This window comes from Diospyros lotus, chromosome 10 (assembly GCF_014633365.1).
Source record: "Diospyros lotus cultivar Yz01 chromosome 10, ASM1463336v1, whole genome shotgun sequence".
Taxonomy (NCBI): Eukaryota; Viridiplantae; Streptophyta; class Magnoliopsida; order Ericales; family Ebenaceae; genus Diospyros; species Diospyros lotus.
The window spans coordinates 20,117,523-20,143,026 of record NC_068347.1 but is presented as its reverse complement, the minus strand read 5'-3'; the positions used below and the strand labels follow the sequence as shown (position 1 = coordinate 20,143,026).

General features: G+C 33.7%; 1 protein-coding gene, 1 long non-coding RNA gene and 1 other non-coding gene across 3 annotated transcripts; 2 read left to right on the top strand and 1 right to left on the bottom strand.

Moving 5' to 3' along the window:
- Window positions 1–2,097: 2,097 nt before the first annotated feature.
- LOC127812380 (small nucleolar RNA R71) lies at window positions 2,098–2,204 on the top strand. Its single transcript, XR_008025884.1, has one exon. It is a non-coding gene; the product is annotated as a small nucleolar RNA R71 (small nucleolar RNA).
- Window positions 2,205–5,938: 3,734 nt separating this feature from the next.
- On the top strand, window positions 5,939–6,679 carry LOC127812111 (uncharacterized). Its single transcript, XR_008025820.1, has 3 exons — window positions 5,939–6,063; window positions 6,164–6,339; window positions 6,487–6,679. It is a non-coding gene; the product is annotated as an uncharacterized LOC127812111 (long non-coding RNA).
- Window positions 6,680–19,664: 12,985 nt separating this feature from the next.
- LOC127811165 (uncharacterized) lies at window positions 19,665–24,170 on the bottom strand. The gene is made up of 3 exons (XM_052350872.1): window positions 23,650–24,170; window positions 21,258–22,598; window positions 19,665–20,808 (listed from the first exon to the last, which is right to left on the bottom strand). Exons 1-3 carry the CDS (start codon window positions 24,168–24,170, stop codon window positions 19,665–19,667), a joined length of 3,006 nt encoding a protein of 1,001 aa, XP_052206832.1.
- Between the last annotated feature and the right edge of the window lie 1,334 nt (window positions 24,171–25,504).

The following is a 25,504-nucleotide window of genomic DNA, read 5'->3' as shown; positions in this document are numbered from 1 at the left end:
TTTGAAGAAGAGAGGCTGGCTTTCTAGATTCAACAAGTTCTAAAAAGAAGAAAAAAAAATGAAATAAGAAATCAATCCAAGAATATTCTAAAAGTTAAGAGAAATAAAAGAAAAGAAAAATAAATAATATTTCGAATGGGTTGTCTCCCATCAAGCGCTTCTTTATAGTCATTAGCTTGACTAGGTTTCCGTCTTCACGGAGGCTTGAATCCTCCTTCCATTAAAACTTTATTTGTGCTAATTGATGGACTTATTCCTTGAATGCTAGCAACTCTCAATCCAATCCCCTTCTTTTGCTCCCTCAACACCCTTATCAACCTTTCCTTTTCATGACCTGGTGGCTTGGCTTTTGAAGAAGAAGAAACATCCAAAGTCAACAACTTGTCTCTTTTGGATGAACAACATTTTTGCTTTTTTTTCAAATAGCCCATGACCGCAGCCTTGTTCTTGGCATTTAAAATTTGTTCCTACTCATCAAAAGAGTTAGCAATACAATTTTTTATAGGCTCATCTAATCTCTTTACCAAATCATTAATGCCATCTATCCTTAAGACTTCTTTTTCATTGTTATCAGAATGTTTCGTAGCCTTAAACACATTGAAAGTAACTGTCTCATCATAAATTTTAAGGATAAGTGTTCCTTGTTGGACATCAATCAAAGCTCTCCCTATTGCAAGAAAATGTCTCCCTAAAATTAGGGGCATATCATAATCTTCTTCCATGTCCAGAACAATGAAGTCAACAGGAAAAATAAATTTATCTACTTTTACCAAGACATTTTCCACTACTCCCCTTGGGTATTTTATACTTCTATCAGCCAATTGAAGAGAAATAGTGGTGGGTGTTGGTTCTTTTAAGCTAAGCTTCATGAAAACAGAAAAAGGCATCAAATTAATACTTGCACCAAGATCACATAAAACTTTATCAAAATTAATTTCACCAATAGTGCAAGGAATAGAAAAACTCCCTGGATCCTTAAGTTTTGGAGGCAATTTGTTTTGTAGAATTGCAGAGCATTCTTCATTAAGTTTCACCATCTCAAATTCCTCCAACTTTCTTTTGTTTGAAATTATTTCTTTCAAAAATTTGGCATAACTTGGCATCTGAGAAATAGCATCAGAAAGAGGGATGTTAATATGCAATTTTTTAAACACCTCTAAAAATTTAGCAAATTGTTTATCCAAGTTGGCCTTTAGAAATCTTTTAGGAAAAAAAAGAGGGATTTTGTAAGATTTTAAATTAAGAGAAGAAGAACTCACATTTTTCTCTGTTGATAGCTCCTGGTCCTCTTCTTTGGCTTCAAGCTCTTGGCTTTCTTCCTCTTTTGTACGCTCTTCATCTTTTTCTTTACTTTGAAATTCTTTTCCACTTCGCAAAGTGATGGCTTTTACATGCTCCCTTGGATTCTTTTCAGTATTGCTAGGCAATCCTCCTTGTGGTCTTTCTGAAATTGCTTGAGCAAGTTGTCCAATTTGAGTTTCCAAGCTTTGCATTCTTGCCTCTGTACTATTGATAAATTTTGCCATCATATCTTCCAAATTCGGTTTCTTCTCCTGTGGAATTTGATGTTGTTGTTGAAAGCCGGGGGGCACTCTTTGTTGATTATTACTCCAAGAAAGATTAGGATGGCTCCTCCATCTTGGATTGTAAGTGTTGGAGTAGGGATTAAAATTTGACATGTTGCCACCATAAGAAATAAAATTAGCTTGTTCAAAAGAGCCAGAAGAAAAAGGATTTCCTACTTGACAATCTACACTAGCATGTCCCCCTCGCCCACAAAGCTCACAAGAAAGAAAATGAGGGGAAGAAGAAGAAGAATCATTCATAGCTGAAACCCCTAAATTACCCAAATTCTTATTTAATTCAGCAATTTGAACAGATAAAGCAGTGATAGAATCAACATTATAAATTCCAACTCCCTTTTTATTTTCTCTTTCATTGTCCCATTGATAACTGTTGGCTGCCATCTCCTCCAAAAGTTCATATGCTTCCTGGGGAGTTTTCCTCATAAGGGTACCACCTGCAGTTGCATCTAACATCGAACGAGAAGATTGATTAATGCCACTATAAAAAGTTTGCACTTGCCTCCAAATAGGTAGACCATGGTGAGGACATTTCCTAAGCATTTCTTTAAATCTCTCCCACGACTCATATAAGGATTCATTACCAAATTGTGAAAAAGTTGTTATGTCATTCCTTAATTTAGCCGTTTTAGAAGGTGAAAAATATTTAGATAAAAACTTTTGTGCCAAATCATTCCATGTAGTAATAGAACCTGCTGGAAGAGAATTAAGCCATTCTTTTGCTCTATCTTTCAAGGAAAAAGGAAACAACCTAAGTCGAACTGCATCCTCACTAACTCCATTATGCCTAAAAGTATCACATATTTCAAGAAAATTAGCAATATGAGAGTTAGGATCATCATTAGGGTCAGAAAATTGTACGCTCATCTGGATCATCTGAATAATTGCAGGCTTGATCTCGAAGTTATTTGCTTACACATTGGGCCTCCTAATGCTTGATGTAGTGCCATCCAGAGTAGGTGTAGCATATGAGCTCAATGTCCTTGAATTAGTTTGGGTTGCTTGTTCTTGCTCCATCTTATTCCTTTTCTCTTTTTTTGTTTTTTCAGAGTTTTTTCAATTTCTTGATCAAGGGGTATCAATTCTCCACCACTAGCGCGTGTCATGCACCATTGAAACCTATAAAGAAAAAAAAATACTAAAAATTAAAAAATTATAAATAAAATTTCAAAAAGAATGAAAAAAATAATAAATAATAAAATTAAATTAAAATTGCAAATCCTAAAAGAAAGCAAAAAGATGTTCAATCTAAGGCTAAATTATGCAGTTTTGATATACAATAAACTAGTCCTGGCAACGGCGCCAAAAACTTGATGTGTGATTTATGCACAATTAATTCGGGCAAGGGCACCCTAGTCAAATATGCATATAGTGATAAAAAGAGTGTCGATCCCACGAGAACTAGATCACAATACCAAAACAATTTTAAATTAACTTAAGTTGAACTAATTAATTAATCGAATGAATAAAAATAAAAATAAATAAATAAATGAATTCTTTGTGAGAAAAATTAATTAATAAATGCACTAGGGTTTAAATTTCATTTAATCTAGGTTATGTAATTATCTATTCAACCCAATTCAAAACCACAAATACTTTTACAGTATTTTATAATTATTTGCATGTGATGGTGGATTCCCCTCAATTAATTAATAAGATTTCTCAAGTCATATTAATCCTTTATTAATTTCAATTTCACTGTCAAATTTCTAAGCAGATATCAACGAAATAAATAAGCATTAAGTTCTTTAGAAACCTCTAATCTTAGAAGGGGATTTGACTCACTGAACTTCCTTGATTTCCACACATGAGCTAATCATTTTTCGATCTCATAGTCAAGCATGTGATTTATATTGCCTATAGATCTAATTTATAACAATTCTTTAGTCAGTCATGCATAAATCATTAAATCATTAAAAGGTGGTCAATCCTTTAAAACATTAAGCACAACAATATAAAATCCTCATGCAAATAATAATCAGGTTTTGAATCAAACTAAACAAATAATCACATAATCCCAATATTAAAATTCATCCAAACCCTAGCTAAAATAAATTAGGTAGCATTATTAAAGTAAAAATAACAACAGAAATTGAAAGGAGAAAGAAGTTCCTTGCCCAGATCTGAAACAGATCTGGGTCACGTTGTTGTGCAGTGCGCTGCTTCCGTTTAATCTTTGGCCGCTACAATACTTTAATCCTCAGTTCCTTGTGTTGCAGCGTCGCTGTTCTGTGCGCGGCTACCTTTGTGCACCGCTTCCTTTGTCCTCCCAATCTCCAATTGCTTCTTCACATTCATTGTGCGCGCCTCAGCCGCTTCCTCCATTTTCTTCCTTCACTAGCCTTCCATATTATTATATATATATGTGTGGCGCATGGAGCCCTAAGGCCCTTCACACGCCACTACCACCATTAATATATATATATATAATAGTTATCTTATTATAATATTATATATATAAATAATATAAGATAAAATATAATATAATATATATAATATTTAATATACTATTAAATATAATAACTTTAATTATATTATAATATTAATTATTTAAAATATTTATTTATTTAAAAATTAATTTTATAATATTTTTTTTTTCTCTTACGCCCAAATCTTCAAATTAATTTCCTTTGCCAAGTTCCTACAAAAAGATATTAAAATAATATAAAATCTATATAAACACACATTTATGTAGGAAATTAATACAAGGTTAAGATAAAAATTAGATAAAAATATGTAAACAATTAAGCCCTATCAATATACAAACACATACAAATCCTTAAACCAAACAAAGAGCAGCATAAATACGATACAAATGAAACAGAACAATCATATTGAACACACACATAGAACACATACAAATTCAAATAATAATGAACACATACAAACCAAATACAAAGACAAACAGTAATGAATATATATATAGAGAGAGAGAGATAGAGAGAGAGACCCGCAGTGACCTGAGAAGGAGCGAGCGACGGCGAATGGCGATGAGACTTCGGGGTTGACACCCAAAGAAGGAGCGACGGCGGTAATCGACTGAAGGAATGGCGGACGGTGGCGAGGCTAGTACCAAGAATAGCAACTTAACTAGTGTGCGTGAGTGATAGCAGAGGAGAAAAAACTAGAAAAATGAAGAAGAAGAAAAGATAGAGAAAATGGGCATTGGGTAAAGGTACTTTTGGGATGCGTGCGACGTGGGCGGCGCCAAGTAGCTAGCTTTTCACCTCCAAATTGCGAGGCTGTTGGTCACCGAAAATGTGTTTTTGGCTGAAATGTGTTTCCAACAAGTTTAAGTAAGTTGCGAAACGGCCCCATACGTTTCGCAATTTACAGAAATGCCCCAAAATTCGTTTCTAGGCATTCTCGCCGTCTCCGAAACTAGAAACGATTTGAAAATGCCGAAACAATGTCCCAAACGCGTTTTTATGCTACCTATCCTAATACTGCAAGAGAGAAAACAATCAGAGAACGCAGAGAAGTTCTCTCCCAAACACTTTGATGTGTAAGTTAAATACTAAACATGTTAAAAGATTGAGAGCAAAATTTTCATCAGTATTAAAGATATACATTTTCTAAAATAAAGACCTATTATTTATGGAGGGGATTAGGACAATCTTAAATCTCCTTAGTTTGTGATTTTTTTTATAAATAATATTTATCTCAATATTCCAATATCTTATTAAAATTAAGATTTTTAATAAATAATGTCCATCCCTTTCGTACTAAGGTTTTATTAAGATTCTTAAAGGATAATGTCTATTATTTTTATAGATCCTTCTAAGACATTTGTAAATGTCAGAATTATCCAGTTTACATGTTACATGAAACACCCTGATTAAGAAAAAAATTACATATTTTTAACCCAAAATATTATTTTGAACTTAATTTTTTTTTTTAAACTTTTACCTATAACATAACAATAAAAGTTCATTCTCATTCAATTGTCAGCTCCCATTTTCCTCAGCAAGTCTCTCTTTATAAGCTTCTTGTTTAAAGTTAGTTGAATTTCGCCAATTACTCAATCCTCTTTCTTGGCTTGTGAGTTTCAAAAGATTAAATACCCCTTAATTAATATGAAAAATATGGCTTTATCGAAGATAACATAAATAAAATATAAATATATTTTTTTAATTAGGTGTCTTGCAGCTTTTGCGTATATTTATTTAGTAGGTCAACTACTAAGGAAATATGAAAGTAGATGAAGCTATTGTTACCAAGAAAAGGAAAAAATGAAGCTGTTGTTAATTTGAAAACATTTATTTATTAGGTTTTTTTTTAATTTAAACAAATGTTAGAATGTTCTATTTAAGATAAGTTCTATTTAAAATAAGATAAGATTATCAATATATATATATATACATATATATTTTAGTTTAAAACATATCAAGAATGGATACAGTGATATGACTATTATATATAGGAGTCCAATTTTCTCAATTTGTCCATTGGTGGCGAACCAAAACACATCCCGAAAGAAGTACGTACCATCTTCAACACATCATTGATCCTTCATGATATATTTGTTTCTTTCATTTGTTGTTTGGTTAATAAAACTTGGTGGGTTGTTAATTAATTAGAATCAGGAAAGCTCGAAAAAACTCGCAGCCATCGTTAAGAAGAGAGAGCGTACTTGGTGGGTTTCATTTGTTTCTTCTTCGTGTGCTTCGTCTGTCTATCGGTTCCAATTTTCGGTCCTCCTTCATAAGATTGCATCGGCCAAGAAAGTACGTTACAACAGTTCAAATGCCTGCAGGTTCTGCCTCCTTCTTGGATCATTCTTGGTTTAATCTTTTATAATTGTATTCGTGCTTTATGTTTCACAGTATATTTGTACCGTATTATACATATTTTATTATAATAAAAGACGACTAAAATCTGTTCATACATTTTCAAATCGCAGCAGCTTTAAAGGGAAAATTTTGCTGATTCCCTTGGCAAAATACAAGAACTGAAAAATGTGAAGGGCACTATACTACACAGGCGTTGACTTGTCGCTACTCTCTAGCCTTGTTGGTCCAACACGAGGTCGTTATAGAAAACCGTTCAATTCCAATGGTCAAAGTTCAGAGATACGCTACCCGATTGCGACTTCTCTCGAGCAGCCCATCCATGATCACCCGTTTCTTGTACTCCGCCGAGTCCATCTCCGCCGGGTAAACGACGGCCTCCGGCGAGTGAATCCCCCTCCGGCTGGGAACCAGAAATAGCATCGATGAGGTGCAGACTATCGAGCAAGCCTTCCCCCAAACGATCAAAACCAACAACAAAACAAGGAGAAAGCACAACCCCACATTTGAAATGCAACCTTCTTCCACTTTCCGGTACAACGAGGATCTGGAATTGGAACTGATGGACGAAGCGGATGAAGAAGAGAACGGCGTCGTCGAAGTGGCTGGGCCACCAAAACAAGTACTCTTTGGTCTAAAGACCGTAGATTGTTCTTTGACAGGTTTCACTTTCGCTGAATCCAAAGTTCCATTGGTTTTTCCAGACACGCTCTTGCTTCTTAACGATGCGTTGGAGTTTTTCCGTGCTTTCTTGATTCTAACCTTCTTGGCCTGTCGATTGAAACGAAACAGTACGACCCATATTCATTAATAATGTAATTGAAAACAGACAAGATTTGTACGAAAATAGTTGAAATAACAATTACCAGTGATGCCCCGAAAAAAATGGCTTTAAGAAAACGATTAAAACGGCGGCGAGACCCTTCTTTGCCGAGATTTTCATCAGAGCAAATCTTGACCTCATCTTTGGAAATACGAGTGAAGATCTTGGGGAGCGCCATGCTGTCGTCTTCAGATAAGTGCGAGAATAAGGCCGGATCGCCGGAACTGCCGTCGTCGACACAACCGTCACGGCCTGGCTTGACTGAATAGTGGTCGACGGCGACAGGCCGGAAACAGAGAAAAGTTTTGAATCGCCTTGTCTTCTTCGCATGCAAATGCATCGTAGAGAGGCTAAATATGTGGGTTGTGTAGGAAGAGAGATTTGGAGGTTGGTTAGACACTTGTGGTCGCCAAAATTGAGGAAAAGGAAAGGGGGCTCGCGGGAAAATGGACGACAAGAGAAAACAAACGGCCGTGTGGTGGCGCCGTAGCGGTTGGTGGCGTCGCGTCGGAATCGAAGGTTCGGCTGGGTTTGTGCTCCTTCGTCTGCCTTGAACTGAATTTATAATAAATATTTTTATTTGTTAGTTTATTGCAAAGACGTCAAACAAGATTAGAATCAAGAAATCAAGATTTCACGCGGAATAGACTGAATATTTCTCAAATTCTCATACACTATACTATTTGAAAATTCTATTTCCACCATGCTTTGGATCTGTGTCACTGTATCCTATTTCTAATAGCTGTATCCTATTTCTAATTTGTTGTGATTCGGAGGTAAGTAGCTGTATCACTGTTTTGCTCTTAAATAAGTGTCAAATTGTCCTTTTCACTTTTATTCTAATTAATATAATTTAATAAATTTAAATTTAATATAACTTAATGTGATACAAATACTCTAGATTGAGCTTTATATATATACTAGGGAATGCGCGTAAATAATATTAAGACTAAATTTTGAATAAAAATAAAAATTAAAGTTATTGTATAACGTTGTATAATAAAAAATAAAAAAATTGAATTAAAAAAAATGCTCTATAATCTAAAGAGAGAAACGCTCCAATCTCACTTCATTTGACAGAAACACTCAAATAAAAAGAGAAACGCTCATTAATTAAAAATTTGACAGAAACGCCCATTAAGATTTGAAATGCTCATTTGACAGAAACGCTATATATATGCATTTTTGTTAATCTATATGGATTAAACATTATCTGCAAATGGATTAAACATTAAGATCTTGCATTAAGAATTATGTGAAAGAAATCTTTGCAGAAATGAGTGAAAAGAGCGAAACAGTTAAAAAATGAAGTGAAATGGGAAGTGGAGTAGAAATCAGTAAAAAAGAAATCTTGCATTAAATATTAATGCAAATGGAGTTTATTTGAGATGAGAGCGTTTCTGTCAAATGGATTAAACATTAAGATCTTACATAAACATTAAACATTAGATTCCAAACGTAACTCGAATGAGCAGCAAACACACAAAATATATTTGCAAATATTAGATTTCAGAACACACAAAATATATTTGCAAACACAAAATATAAAAAGGAAACATTATATTGCTTCTATGCATACATAAACATTAAACAAAGAACAACAAATAGAAATGTATACATAGATTTGCAAACATTAGATTCCAAACTGAAAACATTAAACATTTGACAACTTCCTTCACAATCTAATAATGAGCAACAAACACACAAAATATATTTAAACGAACATCATCATTTCTGGCATACATTACATACATACACAGAAATACATACACATATGTGGCGTTGGCAGGGGCAACGGGGACGGCGAGGCGAGCTGCACTGTGGCCGGGTGGCAGCGACGACAGGTGTGAGCGACTGCAGGGGCGATGGCACACGTGTACAAAAAATTAATAATTTTAAAATATCAAGTATACAAAAAATACACTAAATTAAATACACATAATTAACACATACACTAAATGAAATACACTAAATCAAATGTACATAATGAATAATCAAATAATCAAATACACATAATTAACACATACACTAAATGAAATACACTAAATTAATAAACAAAACTAAATTAATTTACACTAAATTAAATTAAATTAACACTAAATGAATTTACACTAAACTAAATTAACACACTAAATTAACACACACACACACGTGTATATCTATATAATACACTAAATTAATACACTAACATTTTAAAATATCAAATGTACACAAAACATAAAACACTATAAAAATTACACAAAATAATAGGATAGAAATAATGAAATGTACATAAATTAACACACATTTGTTTACATAAACTAAACTAAATTAAATTAACACTAAATTAATTTACACTAAACTAACACTAAATTAAATTAAATTAACACTAAATGAATTTACACTAAACTAAATTAACACACATAATCAAATATACATTAACACACACACACACACACACACGTGTAATACACTAAATTAAAACATAAAACAGTCAACTAAACTAAATAATAAACTAAATAAAACAGTAAATCAATATAATACACTAAATTAATAATTTTAAAATATTAAATGTCCACAAAACATAAAACAGTAAATTAACACACACACACGTGTATATCTATATAATACACTAAATTAAACATAAAACACTATAAAAAATACACAAAATAATAGGATAGAAATATATAATAAAATGTACATAAATTAACACACATATTTGTTTACATAAACAAAACTAAATTAAATTAACACTAAATTAATTTACACTAAACTAACACTAAATTAAATTAAATTAACACTAAATGAATTTACACTAAACTAAATTAACACACATAATCAAATATACATTAACACACACACACACACACGTGTAATACACTAAATTAAAACATAAAACAGTCAACTAAACTAAATAATAAACTAAATAAAACAGTAAATCAATATAATACACTAAATTAATAATTTTAAAATATTAAATGTCCACAAAACATAAAACAGTAAATTAACACACACACACGTGTATATCTATATAATACACTAAATTAAACATAAAACACTATAAAAAATACACAAAATAATAGGATAGAAATAATGAAATGTACATAAATTAACACACATATTTGTTTACATAAACAAAACTAAATTAAATTAACACTAAATTAATTTACACTAAACTAACACTAAATTAAATTAAATTAACACTAAATGAATTTACACTAAACTAAATTAACACACATAATCAAATATACATTAACACACACGTGTAATACACTAAATTAAAACATAAAACAGTCAACTAAACTAAATAAACTAAATCTATATACAGAAAATAATCAAATACACACATAAACTAAACTAAATTAAATTAACACTAAATTAAAATGAAGACCTGGAAGTGAACACCAAATACAGAAATCTATATATATATATATATATATCTATATATATATAGAGAGAGAGGACCTTGGAAGTGGGCGGCGACGGCGTGGCGGGGGGCGACGGCAGTGCGCAGACGCGGCGGCGACGATGGCGTGGGTGGGCTACGCGAAGGCGAGAGAGGGAGAGAGACAGAGAGAAGGGGGCGGGCGAGGGTCAGCCGCGGGTGAGAGAGAGGCAGTGTGGGTGTGGGTGACAATGGCGGGCAAGCGGCGGCGACGATGGGGTGTGTGCTGCGGGTGAGACAGAGAAAGAGAGAGGAAGAGAGAGAGGCGGTGTGGGCGAGGGGCGGCGACGGCCGCGGGTGAGAGAGAGAAAGAGAGTGGGAGAGAGAGATGCAGTGGGGGCGTGGGCGACAATGGCAGGCGAGTGGGAAACAGAGAGGGAGATAGAGAGGCTGAGAGGGAAACAGAGAGAGAGAGGCGTGATGGGATGGTTTTGGGCGGGCGGCTGCGCGGGGGGGGGGGGGGGCGTGGATCTCAGCAGCCGTGGATCTCAGCCACACAAACATAGATTGTCTCTACACATTTTCAAAAACCTTCTTGCTATATTATATAGATATACACACACATAAATCAAAATGTATATTGTCAAATTCAAAATGATAAAAATCACAAGGTTTTTAATTTCCTTCCTGCTTCCTCCTCACCACCCATACGGTGTTTCTTCTTATATATATATATATAGTAGGTCCTGTCCTCTGCCTTACAGCCAGGCTCCAGGTACCAGCCATTGTCAATTGCCTTATCAAGTACCTTTGGCCGCAAAGGAGTTTTGAGAGCTAAACATTCACCCCTTCTTGTGTTGTGTATTCCGCTGGAGGGTATATTCTGCATTTTATTTACTTGAGAACATTTTGGCAAGTTTAACATAATTTTGTTTGTGTAACAGTCAGTGAGACAATGTGATACACTTTCGTAAAGTTAGCATAGTTTTCAGGACATTATTATACGAGTATAAATGGGACGCAGAGGGCGGTTCAAGCAGAACTCGTCCAACACAGGCGATGAAGGAGTTCTAAGGTTGCGATGTAGAATGGCAGATTCGGAGACGGTGTCGACCGACGGGGACGGCGGCAACACAACAAGGGTCGACGGACGATGACGATGTAGCTGGAGACGACGGATGGCGGCGACATTGCAGGAGTCGACGGAGGTGGGCAGCGGCGATGCTGATAAAGCTAACGGAGATGAAGAAAAGTGTGATTTATGCTGTTTAAGTGTATTTTTTTCCCTTTTGTGATAAAAAAAATATTTTCCTAGAAACAAACGGAGGCTAAGAAAAATGAGTCTTCTTTCAAAAAAATGCAAAAAATGTAAAATCCTGTTCTTCGTCTGTACAATAAAGAGGGGGTAATTGGTCTCCTCTACCTTTGTGTTATTAATTTTTTATATTAATGAGTTTTAAATAAGTGCTTTTATGAATCCTCAATTTAAATTATATTTAAATTAGTTCTGCCTTAATGTATATTTTAAACTAGTACCATATGGATACTAGTTTTTTAATATTATCTTAGAAAATTTGTAATTTTTTCATAAATTCTAAGATCAGAAAAGTCTTACAATATGAAATCTTAATCTAAACATTGAAATTCTTGGAAACTCGCCATAAATCTAAGTCACTCCTATTTTCCCTCACTTTTTTTTTTTATTTTACTTCTAGTGTGAAAGAAAATTTTAGTAAAAAAAAGACTCCTATTAAAAATCAAAATTTGAAAATGCTTTCTTAATAAGCACTTCATTTCATTGTGTCAAAATAAGACACTATAACAAAAATAGACATTAACAATAAAAAATTAACGATGAAATTAATTTTGGTCGTTAATGTAGTATTATTAACGACTAAATATAAATCCCGTCGTTATAAGATAACTTTTAACGACAGGTAAAATAAGTTGTCGTTAATGATTAAAATTTTTAATTTGAACCATAAAATAATAAAAAAATTATTAAAATTTAACTAACAGTTATATAAGTAATTCTTAATATAATTATATTTTTCTATAAATGCACAAATATAATTATTAAACTATGATAATTGAGCATTAGTTATTTATTGATAATATAATATATTAAAAAAATATAAACATATTAAAAAGAATACATGAACATATTAAAAAGAACATATAAAATATTATTTTTTATTAAATTATTAAATATTAGAAAAAAAAACAAATAAATTGAAGAGGCGAGAATCCCTCTTTCCTGGCCAAAATCCCTCCTTTCCCCCCAAAACCCCCAATCCTCCCCCAAATCCCTAAGTCCCCATCTCTGGCTCTCTAGCTCGCCCTCGCTCTCGCTCTCACTTCTTACTCGTTGCCTCGCCATCGCTCTCTCGTTCTCACTTGCTGCCTTGCTCTCACATTCGCCCTCGCTGTCTGGTTCTCACCCCTTGCTCGCCCTCGCTCTCTCGCTCGCGCTCGTGGCTAGCCCTCACCTCTCGCTTGCTGCCTCGCCCTAGCCCTAGCCCTAGCCCTAACCCTCGCCTCTCGATTGCTCATGGCTCGCCCTTACTAGCTGCCTCGCCCTCGCTCTCTCGCTCACGCTCGTGGCTAGCCCTCACCTCTCGCTTGCTGCCTCGCCCTAGCCCTAACCCTCGCCTCTCGATTGCTCATGGCTCGCCCTCATTAGCTGCCTCGCCCTCGCTCGCCTCTCGGTTATTTTTTATTTTTTTGGATATTTGCTTTACTTTTTATTTTTAAAATTTGTTTGCTGCTCATATATGTTAAATTTGGTAAATTTGTAGTGTTTTCAGTAATAATTCATTTTTTTCTGTTTAATTCTTTTATGTTCCTTTCTTTCTTTTTTGCATTGTTTTGTTTGTTTAATTCACTAGAGCTTATGAGTCTTGTCTTATGCCTGTTTGAAGATAAAAGGAAATCTAAATTAGATGGAAGTGACTCCAACAATGAAAATCTGTCCAAAAAAGATCTTGCCCTACAGCAAGCGTTGGATCAAATTACTACTTCATTTGGAAAGGGATCTATCATGTGGTTGGGTCGGTCTGTCTCTCATAAACAAGTTCCAGTGGTGTCTACAGGATCATTTGCTTTGGATATAGTTCCTGTGAAATATTTTATGATTTTTAATTGTAGATTAAGTTTTGTTAGAGAATTTTCTATTTATTTTCTATTTTTGCGAAATGTATGTTATACACAGTCACAAACAGCTTTCATCTAACATTTTCTTCGTTAATATTTCCATCAAACACCCACAGTATGTTTTTTATTAAGATAATATGCTATCAACTTCTGCAAATGCAAATGACCACGCTTAGATACTGTAATAATTAATGTTTCTTTTTTACTTAAGTTTGAATCTAAGCTCTTTGGCTATTTTTATCTTTATTTATATTATTAGATTGTGTTACTATGGAAGGCATTTTAAATTTATAGTGCTCTGTCTCAACTATTTAGGTTAAGGACAATTGCTTACTCTCAGCTTGTTGAATTCTACACGTATACTTGCTTGAACTGCTATCTGGATACCTATCCCCATACATCATGTGCCTGCATGTGTATGTTCATGAATTGTAAGCCTGTGATCTGAAAAATATATTTCTTATGGGCTTTAGGTTAACAACTTAGTATTGATCATACCAAGTTAGGTATGGATTAAGTAATCAAGTTAGTATTGATCATACCAAGTTTGTATAACAGTTGAGTCATGCCATGTGTGTGCCAAAAGTTTTAACTTTTTTGAATTATTAATATATATGTAAAGAATACTAATATAAGAGCTTTGTTTCTTTTAGGTCGGTAGATATATATATATATATGTATATATATGTACATAAATACTGGTAGTGTTTTTATCCCATATTCTCATGCTCTGTAATTTAATCTATCTCTAATACTATCAATTTTTGTTGTATCTAGTACGATGGATAGGAATTGGATGCGATTGGGTGATAGACTTTCTGACCAGTATGTTAATGGAGTTGGTAATGATTTGTGATACCAACATTGTTCGAGGTATATATCCTGTGAGTGATAGGATTTAATCACTCCCTCCGGGTGGCGGGTGATCACCCCTTTTTTTAAATTTTGAATGCTTAGTACTATATGCATCCTGTGAGTGATAGGATTTAATCACTCCCTCCAAATGGTGGGTGATCACCCATTATTTTTTTATTATTAATGCTTAGTGTTATATGTATCCTGTGAGTGATAGGATTTAATCACTCCCTTCGGGTGGTGGGTGATCACCTATTTTTAAAAAAAAATTAATGCTTAATACTATATATATCCTGTGAGTGATAAGATTTAATATGTAACAACTCATCTAGTGAGCCTTAGATGTTAATTATATTTTTATATAGTGTGTTGTATGTGGGCTTGTTAGATACCAAAAGTAAGTTATAGGTGAATAAGAGGGTATGTCTTTAATAAACAACTCATACTCCATTCTTTTCTAAAAATTTTCATAAGATTCCTTTAAAGATTTTGTTGTAGGTTTTTTTTCCATGCCTATAAACATCATATATAAATAATTTTGTTTACCCCTTGACCTTTTTTTAGATTTTTGCAAGTATAGCTTCTGTTGTTGGCTTATCGGGCATGAAATTAAATTAGTTTTTAGAAATCTTTATTTTCTTTTTTAAACTAAAAGAAATTTAGAATTGCCATGAATGCAAAAAATGGATGGTTGTAAACAATGGAAGGTCGTTTAGAATTGTAGCACCAAATAGAGTTAGTTTTGTTAAATTTGTGATAGAAATACACAGCAGTCACAACTGTTAGGATAATGGAACAAATTCACCAAAACTTCTAGAATAAAATTTTACCAATTTCACAAAATCTCCCTAATTTGTAAGAATTTTCAAGAAAGCTAAATATGTAAATAACCGTTCAAATTGATCAAAACTAGTGACACAAAATTTTTACTCCCTAAGTAAGTCAAGATATGGGAATAAAGGCTCTTATACCTATCAACACAAAGCTAGGAGATCTTAATAATGTTTTTTGAAGAATTGTGAATGTAATAGAGCAACCCTCACTTGTGCATTCTTGAAACTGAAGTTGGAAGAAGCCGCAAGTAATTCCATTAACACTTATTTATATAAGACAATGACTATATTGTGCATCTAATATTTATATACAATGTCAGCTTGTGCTTGTAGAATGCATATTTAGCATATCACATGGGCATACGTGTTGAATATATTTACAGCATCTATTTTGGAATGTCCATGTTTAATGGCTATTGGATGCTTCCTCTGCTTTCTTACAAAGGCTATTATATAGATGTTAGGAAAGCTAACATATGAGCAGATTTTGAGTCTTCATAGAGATAAAATTAATGTATCAATCATGATTCATACATATATATATATATCTATATAAAACCTAAAAAGCCTTTAAAACTTTAATATAAGATCTGATTTAGTGATTTCTAATGCTGTAAAAAAAAAAAGAGAGAGAGAGAGAGAGATTGATAGAATTGAGCTGATGCGGTATCCACCAAGAGGGGGGGTGAATTGGTATATAAAAAAATTTCTTTTGGAAAGTGAAAATATTTTTGTGTAAAGAAGAATAATTATGTGGTCTTATTGATGATTACACAAAGTCAAAAGTGCAACGATGCAAGCTTAAAAAAGAAAGTATAAAGAGCAGTGAAGACACAGATTTATAGTGGTTCAGTCTTCCAAGCTTAATCCACTACCTTAGTTATCCACTAAGGATTTTAAAACCAATATCACTATCAACCCCCTACTCAATATGAGTAGGTCCTCTAGTCCTTGACTAGGCAATGTACAACCTCCCAATTTAATGGGCCATCTAGCTACTGCTAGGAAGAAATACAAACAATGAAGTAGAGAATCTAAGAGTACAACTCTTAGTTACAATTTCTCTCTTTAAATAAATAAATGAGGCTTAAAAGTAATAGAACAGTATATATCAAAGCCTCTTAAATGAGAGTATAGAGAGAAAGAAGGATAAAATTCAATGTAACAGTGAAGGCACGATCGTTCAAGATATTCAATATTTTTCCAGCAGCCTTTAATGCATCTTCAACCACCTATTTATAGTTGATGGTGGGTATGTTTGAATTTTGGACTGTTGTGGGTGGTTGGCGAGCATTTAATGCACCAAAAACTAGCCGTTATAAAATCTGTGAAACACAATAGTCGACAGAGAAAATGATTAGTCGACTATTTTTACAAGTAAAATTAAGAATAGTCGACAGACATATACTGATAGTCGACTATTTCTAATACAAAAATCCAATAGTCGACAGACATACTTGAATAGTCGACAGATGCTAAAATGTGAAGAAATTTTTGAATTTCATGAACAAAAATAGTCGACAGATATGAAGGCATAGTCGACTATCCTTACTCGATAGTCGACAGATGTTAAAATAGTCGACAGATGCTTGAATAGTCGACAGAACAATCAAAATAGTCGACTATTTCAAAGCATAGTCAACAGAATGAACCTGATAGTCGACTATCCTTTTGAAAATCTTGAATTTTCAATACATCCTTATTCGATTCTTTAAAGACTCATTTTGATTATCTTGAAAGCAAGTTGAGATTATCAAAAGTATAATTTGAAACAAATTATTCTTAACAAGCAAGTTGAGATTATCAAAAGTATAATTTGAAACAAATCATTCTTACATCCATACTCAATATTTCATATCTTGCTTTAAGACTTATATACTAAAAAATGCATTTTCTCATTCATATAATCCACATAGTAGAAATTGATTTTCATATAGTTATTATCAAAACTATTTTATTACTAAGAGTGAAATATCAATCTCCCCCTTTTTGATGATGACAAAACAAATATGAAAAATGTGAAAATCAATTTACTCATTTTATCTCCCCCTTTTTGTCAATATCAAAAAAAATAAGAATACTCCCCCTTTTTGAAACACACTGAGGCTCCCCCTTGAACCAAGCTGCACATAGATAATTCAACCAGATCATTCAGCCCTATTTAAACATTCATTAACAAGAGTGAAATGTCAATACTAAAACATTCATTCATAGAGTGATAGTTGAGTTCAACAAAACATATAACAAAAGCTATTGGTAAATCTGCCAAAACAAGCATACATAAGGTAAAAATAAAGTGAAATGTATGATGAGGGCATCATCTAAACATCTGGAGAGATGGATGAAGGAGAAGACTGGGCGGATGAAGGAGAGTCAACTGGTGGAATGGATGGAGATGCAGCAGGTGGAGGAAACTGAGAGGAGAACATCTGAATAAGGTACCCCATCTGAGAAGATAGATCTTCTTGCTGCTAATGAAGACTCTGTAGATCTAGTCTGACTTCTTCTCTAAATTCTTGTAGACTAGCTTCAACTCTTGATAGGTCTAATTTAAGATCTGTCATTCCTTGAACCACTAAGTCTTCATGAGATGACGATGGTCCTTCTGATCTTCTTTTCTTGCTAGGCCTTTCAAGTTTGTCTGCTTTAACCCATTCCCCATCCCTGTTTGCATAGCCAGTTCTAATAGGTGTCTTGTCATTAATGTGTTGAGATTGGCTGAGATACACTTTTCTAGCACTGTCCATGTCTCCAACCAGACGATCTAGTAAAAGACTGACTGCCATACCATAAGGAAGGGACCTAGTTTTTGTGGAAAGAGCACCTACCATCAAGTTGATCATCAAATAACACAGATTTGGCCTTCTCCGGGCCTTAATACATTGGAGTAGCCACAAGTCAAGTCTTGTAACAAGAGAGAAACTTCCATTTCTAAGGTTAATCATCTGACAACAAATAAGATGAAGAATCCTAGTATTCAAGTCCATTTTTGATGTGTCAGAAATCTTAGATGTAAGTGAGTCATCTCCTATGACTTCTTTACTGGCTTGAAGAAAATCTTGAGTCCAGGAAGCATAGTCCTCTCCATCTAAAGGGATTTTAAATTGTTCGTGGATTAGCATCATGGTGATTTCCATATGAACATCCCCAATGTTAGTCTTAAACTTTTTATCCGATTTTCTCTTATGATAGATATTGTTGGCATTGGAATAAAAAGCCCTAACCACATCTTCATATATGCATCGATGAATTGTTAAGAAATCCCACCAACCGAAATCCTTAAATGTCTGAATGTAGGGAAAACCAATGGATTCTAGAAATGATAAGTCCAAATAATGACCTTCAAGGACCTCACGAGACTCAAAGTACATGGAATACCTTTCTTGTTGCTCTTCAGAAATGAAAAGTTGGATTTGAGGTCTCGGATGGGACGGAGGACGGCTTGAAGAACCCGATTCTTTTTCCTTCCCTTTTCCTTTGCCTTTGCCCTTGTCTGTGTTTTTAGTCCTTGCCATATGGAATGATTGAAACACGAAGCAAAACAAGAGGGATAGACAGAGCAAGAGTAACCGTGCGAAATGGCCGAAAGATCGGGCGACAGCTAGAGCCGAGGGATACCGGATGAAATGAAGTGCTTTGGCACTTTGATGGAGCGCGAGAAAGAAAAACAACCGAATGCACTAGGTTAAAGAAAATTCGGTACTTCGAGGGGAGGGAAGCGACAACACGGACGGTTAGGGTTTTAAAAAAAATAGGGGCCGATAGTCGCCTGGTCTTTAAATAGGCACGATGGGATAGTCGACAGATGATAAGGATTGTCGACTATTTTATTAAAGGAACAAGGAAATAGTCGACAGATGCAAAATAGTTGTCGACTAATTTGGCTTACACAAGGCGAATAGTCTACTAGGCTGAACCTGCTGTCGACTATCTCTCAATGACTTAGTCAACACTAGTACAACTGCTGTCGACTATATTTGAGAATAAGACTGATAAACTTGCAGAGATGCCCCAAACATCACAAATGAATTTTGGCTCGTCAACATTCTGTCAATTATATATATTGATTTGACAGAATTGAATCTTGGCCTTATCAATAATATATATGTATAAAACAAACATTAGAAAGGAGCACAACACACTTACTCATGTTATGATTAATCCCAGTTCACTTCTAAAATATTCAAACTTTTCTCTATCAAGAGGTTTTGTAAAGATATCTGCTACTTGATGATTTGTATCTATGAATTCAAGACTTATGTCTCATTTTTGAACATAGTCTCTAATAAAATGATGTTTTACTTCTATATGTTTAGTTCTTGCATGAAACACTGGATTTTTTGTCAAAGCTATAGCACTAGTATTGTCACATTTTATTGGGATGTTTTGAAGCCTTATGCCATAGTCTTCTACTTGGTATTTCATCCATAATATTTGAGCACAACAATTTTCAGCTGCTACATACTCAGCCTCAGTAGATGATAGAGCCACTGTATTTTGTTTTCTACTTGACCACGATACCAAACAATTTCCTAAGAATTGACATGAACCACTTTTACTTTTTCTATCTATTTTACATCCATCATAATCTGCATCAGTGTATGCTACTAGTTTAAAAATATTTGATTTTGCATAAAATAGTTCTAGATTTGTAGATCCTTTTAGGTATCTCAAAATTCTTTTAACTGCTTTCAAGTGAGATTCTTTGGGATTAGATTGGAACCTAGCACATAAGCACACACTAAACATAATATCAGGTCTACTAGCTGTTAAATAAAGCAGAGAGCCAATCATACTTCTATACAGCTTGTTATCTACAGTTTTCCCTAATTCATCTTTATCTAGGCTTTGAGAACTACTCATAGGTGTAGCCATAGGTTTACAATCTTGAACATCAAACCTTTTGAGAAGATCTCTTATGTATTTTTGTTGAGAAATATATATACCTTCTTCTTCTTGTTTTATTTGCAATCCTAGAAAGTACTTAAGTTCTCCCATCATACTCATCTCAAATTCTCCTTGCATAAGAATTGCAAATTGATCACAAAGAGATTTATTTGTAGATCCAAAAATGATGTCATCCACATATATTTGAACTAATAAGATGTCCTTATCATGACTTCTTATAAATAATGTTGTATCTATTTGGCCTCTTTTAAATCCTTTTTCTAAGAGAAACTTACTAAGTCTCTCATACCAAGCTCTAGGGGCTTGTTTTAGACCATATAAAGCTTTAGATAATTTGAACACATGGTCTTCATATTTGTGATTTTCAAATCCCGGGGGTTGTTCTACATAAACTTCTTCATTAATATACCCATTTAAGAAAGCGCTCTTAACATCCATTTGATATAATTTGAAGTTTTTTAAACAAGTAAATGCTAACAACATTCTTATGGCTTCCAACCTAGCAACAGGGGAATAAGTTTCATCATAATCTATACCTTCTTCTTGACTATAACCTTGAGCCACTAACCTTGCTTTGTTTCTAGTTACAACTCCATTTTCATCCATCTTATTTCTAAATACCCATTTTGTGCCTATAATAGGATATCCTTTGGTCTTGGCACTAGTTTCCAAACTTCACTTCTTTCAAATTGATTTAGTTCTTCTTGCATGGAAATAATCCAATTTTCATCTTTTAAAGCTTCTTTGATATTTTTGGGTTCAACTTGAGATAGGAAGGCAGCACATTGGAATTCATTCCTAATGGAAGATCTAGTTCTAATGCCTTTGGATGGATCTCCTAAGATTTCATTCATTTTGACATATTTCCTTTCTCTTGAAAATGTTGGTTCTTTTTCAAATTGATGTTCTTGAACTTCTTCAAATGAAACGTTTTCTTGAGAATTAGACTCATTTTGTCTTATAGAAAGTTTTTCAAAATTTTGAGTTACATTATTTTCACCATCTTCTCTAGGTTTTGGAACCTCAAGGCTTATATCATCAACTATAACTTGGATTGTTTCCTCTACCACTAGGGTTCTTTTGTTAAATACCCTATAACCTTTACTTTGAGATGAATAACCTAAGAATATACCTTCATCACTTTTAGCATCAAATTTACCTAGAGATTCTTTTCCATTGTTGAGAATATAGCAAGTACTACCAAACACATGAAAATGACTTATGTTGGGTTTTCTTCCTTTAAATAATTCATATGGAGTCTTTTTCAATAAAGGCCTCATTGAAACTCTATTTAAAATATGGCAGGCAGTATGCACAGCTTCTGCCCAAAAGTACTTAGGAAGGTTTTTATCACAAAGCATTGTTCTAGCCATTTCTTGTAAAGATCTATTCTTTCTTTCTACTACACCATTTTGTTGAGGAGTCCTAGCACAAGAAAAGTTATGATCTATTCCATTTTCTTCACAAAACAGTTTGAATGATTCATTTTCAAATTCTCCTCCATGATCACTTCTAATTTTTGAAATACAAAAGCCTTTTTCTCTTTGAATTCTTTTACTAAATATTTCAAATGACTTAAATGTTTCATTTTTAGATGCAAGAAAAATTACCCATGTGAATCTAGAATAATCATCTATTATAACTAAAACATATTGTTTACCTCCTAAGCTTAGAGTCCTCATTGGACCAAATAAGTCTAAGTGAAGTAGTGTTAGAGGTCTAGATGTTGATACTTCATTTATTGGTTTGAATGATATACTGATTTGTTTGCCTTTCATGCAAGTGCCACAAATGTGATCTCTTTCAAATTTAAGCTTAGGCAATCCAATAACAAGATCATGTTTCACTAACTTGTTTATTAGGTTCATAGTAGCATGCCCTAACCTATTATGCCACAGCCAAGAATATTGAGATGAATTTGTAACTAAACAGTTTTCCATTTTGGAAGATTCTAGGAATGTGAGATAGATGTTTCCTACTCTATTTCCTTTTAATTTTATTTCTTTTGACTTAGAGCACACAACTTTACAAGAGTTACCATCAAAACAAACTTCATAGTTTAAATCACACAGTTGACTAATACTAATCAAATTATGTTTAAGACCATCAACAATAAATACATTCTCTAAAGTAATATTTTCAAAAGAAATAGAACCCATACCTATAATCTTACCTTGAGAATTGTCACCATAGAAAACCTTACCTCCTTCCTTGAGAACAATGTTGCTGAGAAGATCTTGATCTCCTATCATGTGCCTTGAGCAGCCACTATCAAGGAACCACTTGCTCCTTGGATCATTTGAAACCAATGCAGTCTACACAAGAAATCATTCACGTTGTTCCCTTTGGTACCCACATCTTCTTGGGTCCATTCTTGTTAGAAGATACTACATCTTTAGGAACCCAAACTTGTTTGAATTTTTGAGGAAAATTTCATATGAAACATTTGTTAATTGAGTGACCATCTTTTCCACAGTAGTGACAGGTAATACCTCTTTTTGAAAACTTTGGTTTGAAAAATGGTTTTCTTTGAATAAATTTTTGGTTTGCTGCTTTAACAAACACTGTTTTACTAGAGCTTGCTTGGAATGGATCAAATCCAATTCCTTGTTTATTTCCAAAGTTTCTTTGAGCTCCAAGTATCATTTCTAGTTTATTTTTACCTTCAACCAACTTTTCTAATAATTCCTTCATGTCTTTGTTTTCTTTCAAAAGATTTTCCTTTTCAGCACTTAAATTGTTTCTTTCATTTTCTAACAGTTCTATTTTAACATTCAGATTATTTACCTCATTTTCTAAGGAATTTAATTCTCTTTTTAAATCAATATTTTTCTCATTCATATGCTCACATTCACATAGCAAGTCATTAAATGCATCATGAAGTTCTTCAAAAGTAAAGTCAGAGGATAGATTAGGATGCTGAGAATTTACCTCATCCTCAATATTGGCCATAAAGCAAATGTTGGCAACTTCATCATCTTGAGACTCATCACTTGATGAGAGATCTTCTTCACCCCATGCAGCTAGAGCCTTTTTCTTTATTTTCCTTTCCTTGCGATCCATCTTTTTCAGTTGGGGGCAGTCACTTCTAATGTGACCTAGCTTCTTACATTCAAAACATCGAAGCTCATTAGATGGATTAGACTCTTTTTGATCTTTTTCTTTCCGAAATGTCTTCCTTTGATTAAACCTACCTTTCTTCATAAATTTCTTAAATTTCCTAGCTAACAGAGCAAAATCATCATCTTCGCTGTCCTGAGAGTCTTTTTCTTCTTTTTCAACTTTAAAGGCTACATTCTTATCTTTCTTTGGTTCAGCATTATCACTTCATTTCATCATGATTTCATGAGTCATTAGTGATCCTAGTAGATTATCAAATTCAAGTTTGTCTAAATCTTTTGCCTCAGTAATAGCAGTGACTTTAGGATCCCATGATCTAGGTAAGCTTCTTAGAATCTTCCCAACTTTTTCACCATTTGTAAAAGTTTTTCCTAGAGACTCTAAAGTTGAAACAATATCATTAAATCTGGTGTACATGTCTTTAATAGATTCATCTTCTTTCATAGTAAATAATTCATAGTCATGAACCAGAATATTTATTTTTATTTCTTTTACCTGGTTTGTACCCTCATGAGTTACCTCTAGTTTATCCCAAATTTCCTTTTCTGTTTTGCATGTTGATATTCGGCTGAATTCCTCTGGGCATAGTGCACAAATCAATGTGTTCATTGCTTTTGCATTTGTCTCCATACTCATTCTCTCTTCAGCTGTCCATTTGTCCATCTTTTCCATGTCAGCCAAGGTGACTCCTTTCTTAATAGCTTGCATAAGACTTGAGTCCTGCATAAGATAGATATTCATTCTAGCTTTCCAGTAATTGTAGTTAGTACCATCAAAATAAGGTGGACGAGAAGTACTCTGTCCTTCATGATGAGATGAGCTAGAAAAGTATGCCATTATGTGGATCTTGACCCTAGGTTGTTAGACCTAATTGAAAACAACGGGAACCACGCTCTGATACCAATTGATAGAATTGAGCTGATGCGGTATCCACCAAGAGGGGGGGTGAATTGGTATATAAAAAAATTTCTTTTGGAAAGTGAAAATATTTTTGTGTAAAGAGGAATAATTATGTGGTCTTATTGATGATTACACAAAGTCAAAAGTGCAACGATGCAAGCTTAAAAGAGAAAGTATAAAGAGCAGTGAAGACACAGATTTATAGTGGTTCAGCCTTCCAAGCTTAATCCACTACCTTAGTTATCCACTAAGGATTTTAAAACCAATATCACTATCAACCCCCTACTCAATATGAGTAGGTCCTCTAGTCCTTGACTAGGCAATGTAAAACCTCCCAATTTAATGGTCCCTCTAGCTACTACTAGGAAGAAATATAAACAATGAAGTAGAGAATCTAAGAGTACAACTCTTAGTTACAATTTCTCTCTTTAAATAAATAAACGAGGCTTAAAAGTAATAGAACAGTATATATCAAAGCCTCTTAAATGAGAGTATAGAGAGAAAGAAGGATAAAATTCAATGTAACAGTGAAGGCACGATCGTTCAAGATATTCAATATTTTTCCAGCAGCCTTTAATGCATCTTCAACCACCTATTTATAGTTGATGGTGGGTATGTTTGAATTTTGGACCGTTGTGGGTGGTTGGCGAGCATTTAATGCACCAAAAACTAGCCGTTATAAAATCTGTGAAACACAATAGTCGACAGAGAAAAGGATTAGTCGACTATTTTTACAAGTAAAATTAAGAATAGTTGACAGACATATACTGATAGTCGACTATTTCTAATACAAAATCCACTAGTCGACAGACATACTTGAATAGTCGACAGATGCTGAAATGTGAAGAAATTTTTGAATTTCATGAACAAAAATAGTCGACAGATATGAAGGCATAGTCGACCATCCTTACTCGATAGTCGACAGATGTTAAAATAGTCGACAGATGCTTGAATAGTCAACAGAACAATCAAAATAGTTGACTATTTCAAAGCATAGTCAACAGAATGAACCTGATAGTCGACTATCCTTTTGAAAATCTTGAATTTTCAATACATCCTTATTCGATTCTTTAAAGACTCATTTTGATTATCTTGAAAGCAAGTTGAGATTATCAAAAGTATGATTTGAAACAAATTATTCTTAACAAGCAAGTTGAGATTATCAAAAGTATAAT

Excerpts from the sequence above, each read along its gene's own strand:
- LOC127811165 (XM_052350872.1), bottom strand. The coding sequence starts at position 24,170 with ATGAATATCTATCTTATGCAGGACTCAAGTCTTATGCAAGCTATTAAG. Across the intron at positions 22,599-23,649 it reads TCACTAATGACTCATGAAAT|GAGCAAGTGGTTCCTTGATA; the intron begins CATGATGAAATG and ends AAATGATCCAAG. Across the intron at positions 20,809-21,257 it reads CTTTCTATAAGACAAAATGA|GTTGGAAGCCATAAGAATGT; the intron begins GTCTAATTCTCA and ends CCCTGTTGCTAG.